This window comes from Pseudophryne corroboree, chromosome 1, assembly GCF_028390025.1.
Source record: "Pseudophryne corroboree isolate aPseCor3 chromosome 1, aPseCor3.hap2, whole genome shotgun sequence".
In the NCBI taxonomy this organism is placed as follows: Eukaryota; Metazoa; Chordata; class Amphibia; order Anura; family Myobatrachidae; genus Pseudophryne; species Pseudophryne corroboree.
This window is the reverse complement of record NC_086444.1, coordinates 591802863-591819287: the sequence shown is the minus strand read 5'-3', so window position 1 is coordinate 591819287 and position 16425 is coordinate 591802863. Positions and strand designations below refer to the sequence as shown.

At 46.2% G+C, this 16425-nt stretch overlaps 2 protein-coding genes across 3 annotated transcripts in view; one reads left to right on the top strand and one right to left on the bottom strand.

Moving 5' to 3' along the window:
• The window catches only part of DCAF10 (DDB1 and CUL4 associated factor 10), a 53481-nt gene extending 48645 nt beyond the window's left edge, over positions 1-4836 (bottom strand). The window contains exons 1-2 of the mRNA XM_063914251.1: positions 4005-4836; positions 2759-2872 (exon numbers count right to left, since the gene is read on the bottom strand). Of these exons, the coding sequence (XP_063770321.1) occupies positions 2759-2872; positions 4005-4351 (461 nt within the window). The 5' untranslated portion in view covers positions 4352-4836. The remainder of the gene's footprint in view (positions 1-2758; positions 2873-4004) is intronic.
• Positions 4837-5013: 177 nt separating this feature from the next.
• The window catches only part of LOC134900610 (exosome complex component RRP40-like), a 49864-nt gene continuing 38452 nt past the window's right edge, over positions 5014-16425 (top strand). The window contains exons 1-2 of one of the 2 annotated variants that reach the window (XM_063914252.1): positions 5014-5444; positions 10508-10657. In XM_063914252.1, coding sequence (XP_063770322.1) covers positions 5193-5444; positions 10508-10657 — 402 coding nt within the window. In that variant the 5' untranslated portion in view covers positions 5014-5192. Of the gene's footprint in view, positions 5445-5664; positions 5818-10507; positions 10658-16425 lie in introns of those variants that run through there. The other variant, XM_063914253.1, reaches the window with a different exon arrangement.

The window sequence follows — 16425 nt, the reverse complement described above, 5'->3', positions numbered from 1 at the left end:
ATATATATATATATATATATATATATATATATATAATTTTACAACTGTAAACACAAGGATTTGTGGGGGGGTTTTCTAATGTACAAAAGTCAGCTGAGGTTGTGTCTATTAAATGGTATAAGACATCTCAAAGCTTTAACCATCACAAGGAACAATAAAAAGAATTTGGTGACAGGGAGAGGTCATGTAGCTGCATTTCAAAACAGCTTTGAATGCAGTGTTTTAGATACAAAAGAATAAATTGAAATGAAAAACTTTCCACTGTAGTGCTCTCTCTTTTATAAATGGTGCATAATGAAAGCAGGTCCACTGTAGTGTGTGCATTTATCAATAGTGAACTGTCCTGTTACAAGCAAAGCCAGTGATTTGAAAAGTAGGATGGACTTTTTACAGTATATGCAACCCTACTACTAAATTAAAATATTTGTAGGACGTAAGGGTCTATTTACTAAGCCTTGGTTGGAGAGAAAGCGGACGGGGTTAAAGTACCAGCCAACCAGCTCCTGTCATATTTAGAATAGCTGCCTACAGAACTGTTTATAGAATAGCTGCCTACAGAACTGTTTATAACCATGGACCCCACACTGTGGGGCAGATGTATTAAGCCGGGAGACGGCATAAAGAAGTGATAAACCAGTGATAAGTGCAAGGTGATAAACGCACCAGCTAATCAGCTCCTGTTAATTTACATATTGGAGCTGATTGGCTGGTGTGTTTATCACCTTGCTCTTTCACTGGTTTATCACTTCCTTATGCCTTCTCCAGGTTAATATATTTGCCCCTAAGAAACAACTACTATGCACATTTGAAACAGAACAAAATAAATTAATGGAGAATGTGTTATTACATTCAGGAGGGCATTTTTATTGTAGCTCAGAAATATTATGGACATAGAATAATTCTGATTTAAAAGGTGATATCCTCTTCAGAATACCCTTCTTGTAGTAGGCTGTCCATGTCGGCACGTTTCCCTCTGACCCCTACCGTTATCTTGTAATTAACACAACTCCTGGCTGTCAGAGAGGCCAACTGCTAGTACTGAAGCACTACAAGAGGTTATTTAAAGGCAATGGCAATTATTAGCAAGGAGACAATGGGTTTACAATTTTACTAGATGACACGCTTAAAGAAAAAATAAAAATACATCTAACCCAACTCAAACTCACTGTAAATGTCCCACTGCTCTATACAAAATGAGAGGAAACATCTGGTTACAGATCATTTGTGGACATTGCATTACATTCATGAGTAGAGGCTCCCCCGGTTAACATTATTTCAGCCTTACTTAAGAGTGCTACAAAATTAGGCACTCATAGGTAATTTAAAACAAGATATGACAAAACCTCCCATTCAAACTTTCAAAGTGCATTAAAAGTGTTCTAAGTACCTCATGTCAAAGCTTCCCTGCAACTTGCAGTGTAGCAACTCACTGTCTGACAAGCAGAAGCTAAATAAGTGTTTCTAAAGAACCCCATTATACTTGTCCTACAAATTTCACACTTCTGAACACAGAAGGCACAGACAGGGTGCACAGTAAAGGGAACACGTTTATGGTGTGTACACACGGTGAGATATTTTCTTACGATTTTGACTAAATAGTCAAAATCGTAAGAAAAGTTAGTGCAGATCGCAAGGTGAAAGTCACCTTGCGATCCCGATTCGATGCGCGGTCGGCATCACAAGCTTAGATAGACTGTGCAGGCAAGTCAATTTTGACTATCTCTGTAGAAGAGATAGTCAAAACTGACACTTAGCCAAAATCGCAAAGTCAGTATCGCAAGCACACTCATTATGTGCTTGCGATGCCGACCTAGCCCCTGTCGCATAGTGAGAATCGGGCATAGCCCGAATCTCACCAAGTGTATGGGCCTTTAGAAAGATTTGTATATAAGATTATCTTCGAGAATGTTCAACGTTGCTCCAGCTCCTCAGTGCAAGCAACTGCATTCTCCAGATGAAAGGACTTCTTGCTGCACTGCTAGTTATGGCAGAGGCACATATGTATGAATACAGATGGAGCACGTGTATTAAACAAAAGGTGCAGTGCAGGAAGAAAATGCACTGCAGCCTTCCTATAAGCACTGCTCTCTTAATGCAGAGTGTTCTGTATACGTAGTATAAGTCTGGTTTCATATCCGATTTTCTCATATAAATGTGCTCTAAGACTAGGTACTTTATAACCTGCTTGAACTGTTGCCAAGCAACCTGGGATACTACAAAAAACAAATACTCAAAATAGGCGCTGAGTGTGGTTTCATCGCCTATTTTGAGTATTTGTTTTTTGTATTATTGTTTATAAGGGTAAGGTGGCCCTTGTTTCCTCAAGTGGCTGCACAAGTGTTTTTGCGCCTTGGGTTTCTGGTTATTTGTTTTTGGTAACCTGGGATACTAATCCACCTTGAAGCAGAACGCCCAGGGTTATATTTACAATCTGCCGGTTATTCAACGCAGCTGATGATCGGCCATTTTGACTGATGGATTTAAAGTGGCAACAGAAATAAAAGCAAAACCAGTCTGGTTTAGCATTTATATCTGTTGCTGCATTAAACCCAAAGGTCATAGACGCTGATCATTGGCAGATTTTAAAAAATTGGCAGATGGTAAATATGACCCCTCTTGTAAACAAATAAAGTAAAAACAAACGGTCAGAATCCGCTCAACACTGAATGTAACCATCTCAATTAATACAAAATGAAATATCCGAGTTAGATGTCCAGCACCCCCATCTCCAAAAATATTTGCTCAATATATGACTAACCTGATATTATTTACACAGTCTTCATGTGCCTCCGATAGTGTTTTTATGTGCTTTGAAGACACTGGGTCAAAAAGAAGGACTTCTGTTTGTTCACACGCAACAGTTAATACAGACCTAAAGAAACATAAGATGTAAAGAGTTATGTCACACTGGTTTGAAAGATGGCAGTACGTTGTACTTGAATGTGAGCCTGTTGAAATAGCAAATTTGGGCCCAGATTTATCAAGCCTTGGAGAGTGATAAATAGCACGATGATAAAGTACCAGCCAATCAGCTCCTAACTGTCATGTTACAGGGGGATGCAATCAGGATCCCAGCAGTCAGATTACCGACGCCGGAATCCCGACACTATTAGGAATGCTGAGACCAGCATCCCATATAGGTACACATACCGGGGTCGGAAACCCGACAGCAGTGATGCTGAAGGTCCACACACCGCAGCGGTGCAGGGTTAAGCCGGGCGAGGGGTGTTAGGGTTAGCCTGCGCCCCGGGAGGGTTAGGTATAGGCACTTACAGGGGAAGGTTAGTGTTAGGCACTCTGGGGGAGGTTAGGGTTAGGCAGCGGGTAGGGAGGGTTAGGGCTAGGGGAGTAGGTATAACACCCCTTACTCACCCGTCGGCTTCTTCGCAATCGGGATACTGGCATACGTATTTCGTACGCCGGGATCCCGAGCGCTAGCTTTCTCTATGGAACCCGTTACAGGCTGTGTTTGATTTTATCACCATGGTATTTATCTCTCCAATTCTGGGCAATAAATGCTTATCCCTGGAAGCCTCCTATTTACTCTCACTCCATGACAGTAAGCACTGTTCCACACATTTCTTATATGATTCAGGCAGCTTTTCCACATGTATCTCGGATTTACTTTCACCCTTCAATTCATACTATAGAAGTTCTCTCCTGACTCCATGCACTCCTATCTTGAGACCTATTACTTTACAGTACCTTCCTAGACATACTAAATTGCTAAAACCCATCAGCATGCTGTAAGAAAATATATAGCCAGACTCTGGGACAGCCGTCATATACAGAAATGCTAGGGGAGAGTGACCACAATGCCCTTATCAACCGTAGTGGTGAGATAAATGATAAAATAAGTATACATATGAATGTGATTAAATATGCAGCTAGCAACATGAGGGCATAATTCATCACTCTTATATTCTAATCTGTGTTTGGCTATTAGGGGTCCCCTGGAGGAGTCATGGTACAGCTCTTGCCTAAGCCTACTGCTCTGCTCTTACCCATCCGGGGAGTACTCCAGGTTAAAAACAGCCCCGTGTGTCCTTGTGCTCAGACTCACAGAGTCAGCCGGCTGGATGGAGCTGTACAGGCTGGTCATCGTCCTGTAATTGTCCCTGGCTGGATCCACGCACAGTCCTCGTCCCCAACACCTGTCCTTCAGCCAATGGAAGAGCTTCCCAGCCGCTCCGCTATCACCCCCAGCAGCGGAACCCTCCGCCTCTGGCGCCGCCTGCTGCTGCTCCTCCGCAGGGGCGGGGCTAGTCGGATTCTCAGTAGGTTGGAGGTCCTCCTCTGCCGTGACGTCACTTGGGCCGTCATCCGGCGTCTCCTCGTCTGTGGCCCTCATGTCTCTCCACCAGGACACAGCTTCGTGCTGGGGATGGTGTATCCGCAGAGCGCCGCACTTCTGCTAACTCCGCCTACTTCAGCCGTTTGCACCCCGGGGCCTGGGAGGAGGTGCGGAGCACAGGAGCATGACCGCAAAACGTCCGCTGCTGCAGCCGCAGCTCGTCCTTTATCACTCCGCTTGTCGGCCCCCAGCAGCACGGTAACCGTGGGAATGTGCGCGTCCGGGTGACGGCTGGCCTGTCTCCTGCCTTCCTACACAGCCGCTACGAGCGCTTCCCCGGCCGCGGGTATTAGCAGCAGCAGCAGCAGCAGATTGTACGATGCGCCGTTACACGGAGGGAGGGAATCCAAGTGACATCATCACGAAGCGCCAGTCTGTCTGTCATGCAGACCTCGGTGTATAAAACCCCGCTGCGACACCCTGCCCTAGCGCTGCAGGAGCCCAGTCATTACCCGCATGATTTGTTTTACAGTATGTCTGAAGTCTCTTGAGTTTTTAGCTTATTTTTTTATTTGTAATCATATTTGCCAAAATGAGAAATGGCCACACAGGTGTTTCCGGTTCCGGCAAAGCTGTGTGCGTCACATAACCACATTGCTGTAGCCCTACTCGCCAGGAAAATCCTGGGGCAGCAACAACAGGGATTTTGAATATGAACGTGCGCAGTGCAGAGTACTGAGAGTGCGCGCTGCATGGTCACTTCCGCGCTTGGGGAATCACGTTTAGCATGTGCTGCTGCTGAGCGTGTGGCATCGCCGCCTCCCCCTGCACAGCACAGGCCACCACCCCGCGAGCCTCCCGGGCCGCCCTCTCCGGCTGCTGCTGTACAGGCGGCAGCATGATGTCGCTGTGTGAGTGTGCGGCGCTGGATGCCGTGGGGCAGATCGTCTTACCGGGCGACGTGCTCCTGCTCCCGGCCCAGCCTACGGACGCCCCGCTCTCCCTGACAGCGCCCGCTCCCTCCGGCCGGCTGCGGGTGGTGTCCGGGCCCGGACTCATGCGGCGGGGAGAGGATCTACAGGTCACCAAGTGCGGACTACTCCGGCACCGGGAGCCCTCCGTGTACTGGGTGGACTCGCAGCAGAAGAGGGTAATCGTCACACGGGGGGCGGCCTGGCGAAGGGAATACACTTATAACACAGACCGCAGCGCACTGGCACTTGTTACTGCTCTGTGCTACTATTTAGTGTTGGTGCTGTTGTGTTTACTTGGGAGTAATGTATCATCTTAGTGTACAGGACAGAGTTGTCCAGATTTCTTACTTTTTGGTTATGTTGCAGCATTTTGTGTGACAAAAAAATGATAAATTCTTATGTAAAACACAGCTGCACTTTTAAAGCTTTGCTGTCACCTACATGGTTTTCCCTCACCATCAGCCCGTACTGGGTCACCGACCCGGGAACCGTACCCGCAATACAGTGATGATAGTGGCAGAGACTCTACAACATGACCCCTGCCATCAGGTACACAGCACTCAGCAGCCATCTATTTTCAAACACTCTCTTATCAATAAACTAGTACTAGCACAGGTGACACCAATAAGGGAAACATGTACTAAGCAATGATAAGAGTGGAGAAGTGAGCCAGTGGAGAAGTTGCCCATGGCAACCAATCAGCATTGACGTAACATTTATACTTCGCATACTGTAAAAGTATACAAAACAGCTGTTTGGTTAACATGGGCAACTTCTCCACTGGCTCACTGCTCCACTTTTATCACTGCTTAGTACATCTCCCCCTAAGGAGGAAGTCTAAAAGCAGAGCATTTCGTACCTGATGGAGGGTCTGTAGTGGTTGCTGTCAGTTTGATTCTGTTCTGCACAGAGCTTTCTTGCAAACAGTGACCTGGCGCATGAACTATGTTGAATTAAAAAAATATTTATTTGCTCAATGGGCCTTATTCAAGTCCCAAGTACCGATGTTCAGTACTTTGCACATGCGCCAAAAACCCCCATGAGTAACACAGCTGGCCAATAGTGTCAGAAATTATTCAATACAGGTTGAGTATCCCATATCCAAATATTCCGAAATACGGACTTTTTTGAGTGAGATAGAGAAACCTTTGTTTTCTGATGGCTCAATGTACACAAACTTTGTTTAATACACAGTTATTAAAAATATTGTATTAAATAACCTTCAGGCTGTGTGTATAAGGTGTATATGAAACATAAATGAATTGTGTGAATGTACACACACTTTGTTTAATGCACAAAGTTATAAAAAAATATTGGCTAAAATGACCTTCAGGCTGTGTGTATAAGGTGTATATGTAACATAAATGCATTCTGTGCTTAGATTTAGGTCCCATCACCATGATATCGCATTATGGTATGCAATTATTCCAAAATACGGAAAAATCCCATATCCAAAATACCTCTGGTCCCAAGCATTTTGGATAAGGGATACTCAACCTGTACTGCGTCCTATTATGCAGCTCGGATCAGTAATGCACGCCGGAGGCATTAACACTGCTGCTTTTATGTAAGTAGCAACGATAGCTACTCCGTCCACATCTGAATCCGGCCCAATATGCTGAAAACTGGCGCACTATCACAATGTTAGTAACTGCTGTAGTTGATACAGTGACATGCTATTAAAATGCATGAAAGTAACAACAGTGGGTGCAAACAGTTAAGGATAAATTTGGGATGATAGAAATATTGGAACATTAGGGGAAATGTAATATTCTGTGAGATGAAGGCATCAGTGCGATTCCAGAAAGTTTCCCAGTGGTTTAAAACAGCAATAATTTAGAAGGCAAATAATTTTTAATTATTGCTGCTTTAAAACATTGGGCACACTCGTCGGAATTGCGCCAGTGCCTGCATCTCACACACTATCACATATCCCCCATAGGGGTCAATTCAATTCGATGACTAGTTGCCAATTCCACTAGTTTACTTAAGTTTTGTCGACAATTGGAATTCCCACCAATTCAATTGTCGCCAATGTGACTGTTTAGTCGGCGATGTATATACAATTCCTGACAATTTGTTCTCCCTATAGGTTATAATGGTCAGACCAATTCAATGAACTCGTGGGTGGGGAGAGAGTTCGAATTCCCGACAATTTTAGACTTAAACTCTCCTTTTTTTTTCTCTCATCCCCCAAGGGGTGAGAGTTTACAAATTTTTGTTTTGAATTTAATACTAAGCTATTAGAAATGCTGTAAATAGGTCTAATTTTTCAATCCAACACATTTATATTCCCACTGGCTAGTTTAGCAAGTGGTTTGTCCCTCTCCCTTCTTAGTTGTTTCAACTAACATATCTTGCTGCAGTAGAGGATTTCATCTGAAGAAGGAGGACAGCATGCACCTGATTGGAGTTTTAAGAGGACGCCAATCAAATGTTATCGTATAGTACATGATTACACAACTAGGACAGCGATGTGTTTTGTGCCGCAGCGCACCGCAAACAACATTGCAGCGGGGCAGTTATGTCAGAGAATGCTGGTTCTCCCTACAAAACGGCAGGTTTAAGTTGCGAGAACCGGCATTCTCTGATTTATGGAGCGCTAAATTGACTAGCTGCGGGAGCCCCATACTGGCACTATTCAGTCCATGCTGAAACTGAATTTACCCCTTCGAAAAACATTTTACTTAATTTAATATTATTTTCAAATAAACTTTTGGACTTGCGGTGCTGTGAAAAAAATCTGATACTCAGGTGGTGATACAAAAAAGTTTGGAAAACCACTGCACTACACTACTAAATAAAATAAAAAAACACTTTACTACTGCTTCTACTCTACACCGCTCACCCTGCACACACTACAGTACTGCTACTAATCTCTACTCCCGGCCCCACCTACAGTACACTACAGCCCCATACACACAGGGAGATTTCCCCAGAGATGTGTGCTGAGTGAGGAGGAGGGGGTTGCTCATGTCACTCAGCAGTGAAATGAGTGATGTGCTAGATTAAGCCTGCATGCAGGCTCAATCTAGCACCAGCGACAGTGAAGCGCGGGGCCGCGCATTGCTATCGCTGTGGGGGTACACACGGAGAGATCCGTGCTTAACTTCTAAGCAATCTAGTCAGATTGCTTAGAATTTAAGCACTGATCTCTGTGTGTACCACCTTACCTCTCACCCAATACACTACTTCACTCCGTTCCCTGCATAATCCATCACTACCCTGCACTGCACCCCCCTCCCCGCACACACTATCTTGCACCCCCATCCCCACAAACATTATACTATAGCCACTACCCTGCACTCCACTCCCCACACCTAGTACACTAGGCCGGACAATCGGTTGATCGGCAGTTCATGCTACCATATTAGTAACCTACTCTTAGTGTACATAGACCCCTGAGTATTTACTATATGAGAACATAAGACATTTGCACAGGGGCAATTCCCAAAGTGAAAATGGCAAACACATATGCATGGACAAATGTACTGCAGGTCAGTATTTTGTAACTTTGGAAGTAATTTGGAGTTGGGTACATACCCATTTGCATAGTGAAATATCCACATTTGACCTGTGCATGCCTACATCTTAACCAACACTCGGGTGTAGAATGGCTGACCGGTGGTAAGCATACCGGCAGCGGAATCCCGGCGTGGGCGAGTGCAGCGAGCCCCTTGTTGGCTCTCAGCGCTGAGGGCTCGGTGGTGCCCTGCGCTCGCCACAGCTTCTATTCCCACTCTATGGGTGTCGTGGACACCCACGAATGGGAATAGTCCCTGTTGGTTGGCATGCCGACCATCGGGATAGTGAGGGTGCGGGATGTAGGGGGAGGCCATGTGATTGTCCGTCTCCTGACCGCCGGTCACATGAATACATCCCCCCAACACTCCCTTCCCCACACACAGTACACTACCTATTACCCTGCATACCCCTCCCCGCAAACACTACTGCAGCTACCCTGCACGCTCTCAATGCACACACTACACTACTTCTCACTGTACACACCCTCCCCTGTATACTACCGCCAAACAAGTGGATACCTTTAAATACCTGGGTTCAACTATCAACGGTTAACAGATAGCCACTACAAGTGACATCACGAGTACCACAGCTGCCTTTGCAACTCTGAAAAAAGGCCTCTGGGACCAAAAGGACATTACCATTGCTACAAAAATTAGGGTATTCAACATATCAGTTAGAACAAATTTACTTTATGGTTCAGAATAATGGCAATACTTAAAAACGACCGAACAAAGCTGGAATGTTTCCAAATGAGGTGCTTACGAAATATACTTTAAAAAAAAACTAATGGACCGCAGAAATTAAAACATCCAAAAACTATTCAAAGACCAACCCACAGTTGAATCCTATATTAAAAGACAGCGTTGAAAGTGGTTTGGACATGTCTGCAGAATGGAGCCAAAAAGAATACCATACCAGTGCCTAAATACTGTAACACATTCCGGAGGAATGGAAAATAGTAAGTGATACGCCAAAGAAAATATGGCTAAAGTCGATTGCCCAAGATCTGCAACCATTACACTTCCATATTGATGATGCCAAGCAAGCCGCCCTAAACCAATCCCAGTTACGTGTGATTATTAGAGATTCCCTGCCTTTGGCTGTCACAGTGCCAGCAAGCTTACCCTACTGGTGCCAACGACAATTAAGTCACATTATAAAGCGATGATTGATGTTTTTCCACACTTCCACAGAACAATATACTGCTTCCCACTGCTGCTACCATTCCTTTTATGTCAGTACCAAAATGGTTGTGGCTTCTACTCCAAAGTCTTGCCTTAACATTACATTCCTGTGAGTAAAAGGAGGGAATATAAGTCTCCTCCCTGTCCCTTCTCCCGACTTGCATATTTAAGTCAGACTAAATACAATATCCCTCCCTGAAGTGAATTTCAGACAAAAAAACCCCCCACATTCCTGACAATTGAATTCCCGGGAGTTTGCAAATTCCCGACAATCATATTTAAGGCAGACTAATTACAATATCTCTCTCTGAATTGAATTGCCGACTAAAAAACACATTCCTGACTATTAAATTCCCGTGATGCACGGGAGTTTGTAAAGTCAGGAATTTGAAGACAAACTGTCACTGAATTGAATTGACCCCATAGAGTTCTAGTTTGTGCATTTCTGAGTGAACATGGCCAGCTGTGTTTTGCCAGACACGTGTTTGTCTGTCCTATTGTGCTAACATAAACCTGTCTTTTATATATAGTATGTGCCTGTGAAAGGGGACCATGTCATTGGGATTGTCACCACTAAGTCCGGAGATATTTTCAAACTGGATGTTGGGGGCAGTGATCAAGCATCATTATCATTTTTAGCCTTTGAAGGTGCCACTAAAAAGAACAGGCCAAATGTTAAGGTGAGTTTGTTGAAGTAACCTTTTTCCTTACTATAATGCTCCTTGTATTTCTCATACGTCCTAGTGGATGCTGGGGTCACCATTAGAACCATGGGGTATAGATGGGATCCGCAGGAGACATGGACACTTTAAGACTTTGAAAGGGTGTGAACTGGCTCCTCCCTCTCTGCCCCTAATCCAGACTCCAGTTTTAGAATTGTGCCCAGTGAGACTGGATGCACTACAGGGGAGCTCTACTGAGTTTCTCTGAAAAGACATGTTAGGTTTTTTATTTTCAGGGAGGACTGCTGGCAACGGTCTCCCTGCTTCGTGGGACTTAGGGGAGAGAAGTATGACCTACTTCTAGTGAGTTCAAAAGCTCTGCTTCTGGCTGACAGGACACCATTAGCTCCTGAGGGTGATGATCGCTGGGTACGCCTAGATGCTCATTCCCGCAGCCTGACGTCCCCCCCTTACAGAGCCAGAAGACAGGTGAGTAGCAGAAGAAAGAAAACTTCTCTTCAGTGACGGCTTTATGAGGTACCGCGCGGCGGGCGAGACGCTGCGCGCCATGCTCCCACACAAATCACAGGCACTGCAGGGTGCAGGGCGTGGGAAGGGGGGCGCCCTGGGCAGCATAAAATCCTCAATTTGACCTGGCAAGAGGACATTAGTGCCCAGGCACTGTCCGAACCCCCGCCAGTATAATTATTTATTTATTTAGGAGCGGGCAGAAGCGCGCCATTACGGACTGCTTCCTCACTCCCTCAGCGCGCAGTAGTTTTTGGTGCAATATATTGGCAGAAAAGCGCTACAACTTCTGAGGCATTATTTAGTGTTTTCAGGGTTGTTGTTGGCGCTGGGTTGTGAGCTGGCAAATCCTCTCTGTGTCCCTCTAACAGACTTTACTGTGGGTCTGTCCCCTTAGAAGCCCGGTGTGTCTGTGAGTGTTTGGTACACGTGTGTCGACATGTCTGAGGCTGTGTGCTCTTCCCAGGAGGTGACTGTATTGGGGACACAGATATAGGTGGATGAGACCCTGTCGGCACCGCCGACTCCTGACTGGGTGAATGTCTTGAATGCGAATAGGACTCATATCAGTAAGGAGGATGTGTTATCGCAGGTCCAGGACCCTTCGGGGTCACAAAGACGTTCGTTTGCCCAGTTGGTTAACACTGATACCGACACGGACACTGATTCCAGTGTCGACTATAGTAATCCCAGATTAGATCTGAAATTGGCTAAGAGCATTCAGTACATGATTGTGGCTATAAAAGATGTATGGTGTATCACTGAGGACCCTGTTGGTCCTGATAAACGGGTCTGTATGTATAAAGAAAAGAAACCGGAGGTGACGTTCCTCCCTCTCATGAACGCTCTATTTGAAAAAGTCTGGGAAAACCCTGACAGAAAGTTTCAAATCCCTAAAAGGATTCCAGTGACTTATCCGTTTCCCTCTGAGGATAGGGAAAAGTGGGAGTCACCCCCCATTTTGGACAAGGCCCTGTCACGTTTGTCTAAAAGGGTGACTCCCCCAGCACCGGGCACGGCGGCCCTTAAGGACCCAGCAGATCGTAAGCAAGAAACTACGTTAAAATCCATTTATGCGACCACAGGTACGCTGCTCAGACCTGCCATTGCATCTGCGTGGGTGAGTAGTGCTATTGAAAAGTGGACAGATAACTTGTCATCTGATATAGATACACTGGATAGGGATAGCATCCTCTTGACGCTGGGTTATATCAAGGACGCTGCAGCATACCTAAAGGAAACTGTGAGAAATATTGGCCTTTTGGGATCAAAAACCAATGCCATGGCGGTCTCGGTTAGGCGAGCATTGTGGATTCGCCAATGGAATGCTGATGCAGACTCCAAGAAAAATATGGAGTCTCTCCCATATAAAGATGGTGTCTTATTTGGGGATGGCCTCGATGATTTGGTATCTACGGCTACCGCGGGTAAGTCATATTTCTTGCCTTATGTTCCTCAGCAACAAAAGAAAACGCACCACTATCAAATGCAGTCCTTTCGGCCCAATAAATACAGAAGAGGGCGAGGCTCTTCCGTCCTTGCTAGTAGAGGGAGGGGAAGAGGTAAAGGATCAACAACCTTGTCGAGTTCGCAGGAGTCTTCCCCTGCTTCTGCCAAATCCATCGCATGACGCGGGTACTCTCTTGCGGGAGTCCGCACCGGTGGGGGCACGTCTAAAACTCTTCAGTCCGTTCTAGATTCGTTCGGGCCTAGACCCGGGGGTTTTACGAATAGTGTTCCAAGGGTACGAGCTGGAGTTTCAAGACGTTCCCCCCCTCGCCGATTTTTCAAATTGGCCTTACCAGTTTCTCCTCCGGACAGGGAGGTAGTAAGCGAGGCTATACAAAAGTTGTGTCAGAATCAAGTCATTATCACGACAGGGAGAAGGCTTTTATTCAAGCTTTTTCGTGGTCCAAAAGCCGGATGGCTCCGTCAGACCAATCCTAATCCTGGAATCCCTAAATTTCTACCTGAAGAAGTTCAAATTCAGAATGGAGTCTCTCAGGGCAGTGATCTCCAGTCTGGAGGAAGGAGATTTCATGGTTTCGGTGGACATAAAGGATGCCTATTCACATGTTCCCATTTATCCTTCGCATCAGGCTTACCTGAGATTTGCGTTTCAGGATTGTCATTACCAATTTCAGACGTTGCCGTTTGGTCTATCCACGGCTCTGAGGATTTTCACCAAGGTGATGGCGGAAATGATGGTTCTCCTTCGCAAACAGGAGTCACTATTATCCCGTGATTGGACGATCTCCTGATATAGGCGAGATCCAGGGACCAGTTGGTGCGAAACATTGCACTCTCCCTAACAGTTCTTCAACAACATGGTTGGCTCCTAAACTGGGCAAAGTCGCAGTTGCTTCCAACAACGCGTTTGTCGTTTTTGGGAATGATACTGGACAAAGCACTTCAGAGAGTTTTTCTTCCAGTGGAAAAGGCTCGGGAGATCCAGTGTCTGGTCAAAAAAGTTCTGAAACCAGCAAGAGTGTCAATCCATCAATGCATTCGGTTGCTGGCGAAGATGGTTGCGGCCTACGAGGCCATTCAGTTTGGCAGGTTCCATGCCAGAGTGTTCCAGTGGGGCCTGTTGGACAAATGATCCGGGTCCCACCTACACATGCTCCGGATGATAATCCTGTCTTCCAAGACCAGGGTCTCACTCCTGTGGTGGCTGCACAGCTCTCACCTCCTAGAGGGGCGCAGGTCCGGGATCCAGGACTGGATCCTAATAACCACGGATGCAAGTCTCCGAGGCTGGGGGGGGCAGCCACGCTGGGAAAAAAACTTCCAAGGAAGATAGTCAAGTCAGGAAACTTGTCTCCACATAAACGTTCTGGACTTAAGGACCATTTACAACGGCCTTCTGCAAGCGGAACATCTTCTTCGGGAACTATCCGTACTGATCCAGTCGGACAATGTAACAGCAGTAGCGTACATGAACCGTCAGGGCGGAACGAAAAGCAGAGCGGCAATGGCAGAAGCCACAAGGATTTTTCGCTGGGCGGAAAAGCATACAAGCGCTCTGTCAGCGATCTTCATTCCAGGAGTGAACAACTAGGAAGCAGACTTCCTCAGCAGACACGATCTCCATCCAGGAGAGTGGGGCCTCCACCAAGAAGTCTTCGCAGAGGTGACAAGTCGTTGGGGAGTTCCTCAAGTAGACATGATGGCATCTCGTCTCAACAAATAGCTTCAGAGATATTGTTCCAGGTCGAGAGACCCTCAAGCAATAGCAGTGGTTGCACTGGTGACACCGTCGGTGTTTTAGTCGGTGTATGTATTTCCTCCACTTCCTCTCATTCCAAAAGTTCTAAAGATCATAAGAAGAACAAAGATTCGGGCGATCCTCATTGTCCCAGACTGGCCAAGGAGGGCTTCGTACCCAGATCTTCAGGAATTAGTCATAGGAGATCCCTGGCCTCTTCCTCTGTGCGAGGACCTGTTACAACAGGGGCCATGCGTGTATCAGGACTTACCGCTGCTACGTTTGACGACATGGCGGTTGAGCGCCAAATTCTAGCCCGTAAGGGTATTCCCAGTGAAGTCATTCCCACACTTATTCAGGCCAGAAAAGGGGTAACGTCTAGACATTACCACCGTATTTGGAGAAAATATGTTTCTTGGTGTGAATCCAAGAAGGCTCCTACGGAAGAGTTTCAACTAGGACGTTTTCTCCATTTTCTACAAGCAGGTGTGGATGCGGGCCTAAAATTGGGCTCAATTAAGGTACAGATTTCAGCATTATCGGTTTTCTTTCAGAAACAATTGGCCTCCCTTCCAGAAGTTCAGACTTTCGTGAAAGGCGTGTTGCACATCCAACCTTCAATCTTAATGGGGTGTTGCAGTTCCTTCAATCACATTGGTTTGAACCTTTACAGAAGGTGGAGTTGAAATTCCTCACTTGGAAAGTGGTCATCCTGTTGGCCTTGGCATCTGCAAGGCAGGTGTCCGAGTTAGCGGCCTTGTCTCACAAGAGCCCTTATTTGATTTTCCATGAGGATAGAGCTGAATTGAGGACACGTCAGCAATTTCTACCGAAGGTGGTTTCCTCTTTCCACATGAACCAACCTATTGTGGTGCCTGTGGCTACTGACGCCTTCGCTGAGTCAAAGTCTCTGGATGTGGTCAAAGCTTTGAAGATTTATGTCGCCAGAACGGCTCAGATTAGGAGAACAAAGGCTCTGTTTGTCCTGTATGTTCCCAACAAGATTGGGTGTCCTGCTTCCAAGCAGACCATTGCGCGCTGGATCTGCGGTACGATTCAGCGTGCTCATTCCACGGCAGGATTGCCGTTACCGAACTCGGTGAAGGACCATTCTACTAGACAGGTGGGCTCGTCCTGGGCGGCTGCTGGGGGATCTCGGCGTTACAGCTTCCCGAGCAGCTATTTGGTCAAGATCAAACACTTTTGCTAAGTTTTACAAGTTTGATACCTTGGCCGATGATGACCTCAAATTTGTACTGCAGAGTCATCCGCACTCTACCGCCCGTTCTAGAGCTTTGGTATAACCCCATGGTTCTAATGGTGAACCCAGCATCCTCTAGGACAGGCATGTCCAAACTGCGGCCCTCCAGCTGTTGAGAAACTACACATCCCAGCATGCCCTGACACAGTTTTGCTGTCAGAGAATGCTAAAGCTGTGTCAGGGCATGCTGGGATGTGTAGTTTCTCAACAGCTGGAGGGCCGCAGTTTGGACATGCCTGCTCTAGGACGTATGAGAAAATAGGATTTTAATACCTACCGGTAAATCTTTTTCTTTCAGTCCGTAGAGGATGCTGGGTGCCCGTCCCAGTGCGTACTGTATCTGCAGTTATTAGTTGTGGTTAGACACGTTGTGTTACGTTTATTGTCAGCATGTTGCTGTTATTGGTCATGCCGTTGGTTTGTGTTCTGTTAAATGCCACGTTGTGCGGCATGCTTGAGGTGTGAGCTGGTATGAATCTCACCTTAGTTTAACAATAAATCCTTTCCTCGAAATGTCCATCTCCCTGGGCACAGTTCCTATAACTGGAGTCTGGAGGAGGGGCATAGAGGGAGGAGCCAGTTCACACCCTTTCAAAGTCTTAAAGTACCCACGTCTCCTGCGGATCCCGTCTATACCCCATGGTTCTAATGGTGACCCCAGCATCCTCTACGGACTAAGAGAAAAGGATTTACCGGTAGTTATTAAAATCCTTTTATTACACTTTAGGAAATGGGTGAAAACCTCTAAGAAGGAACTCTTAATATGTAATCATTCTAGCACCCTGCACC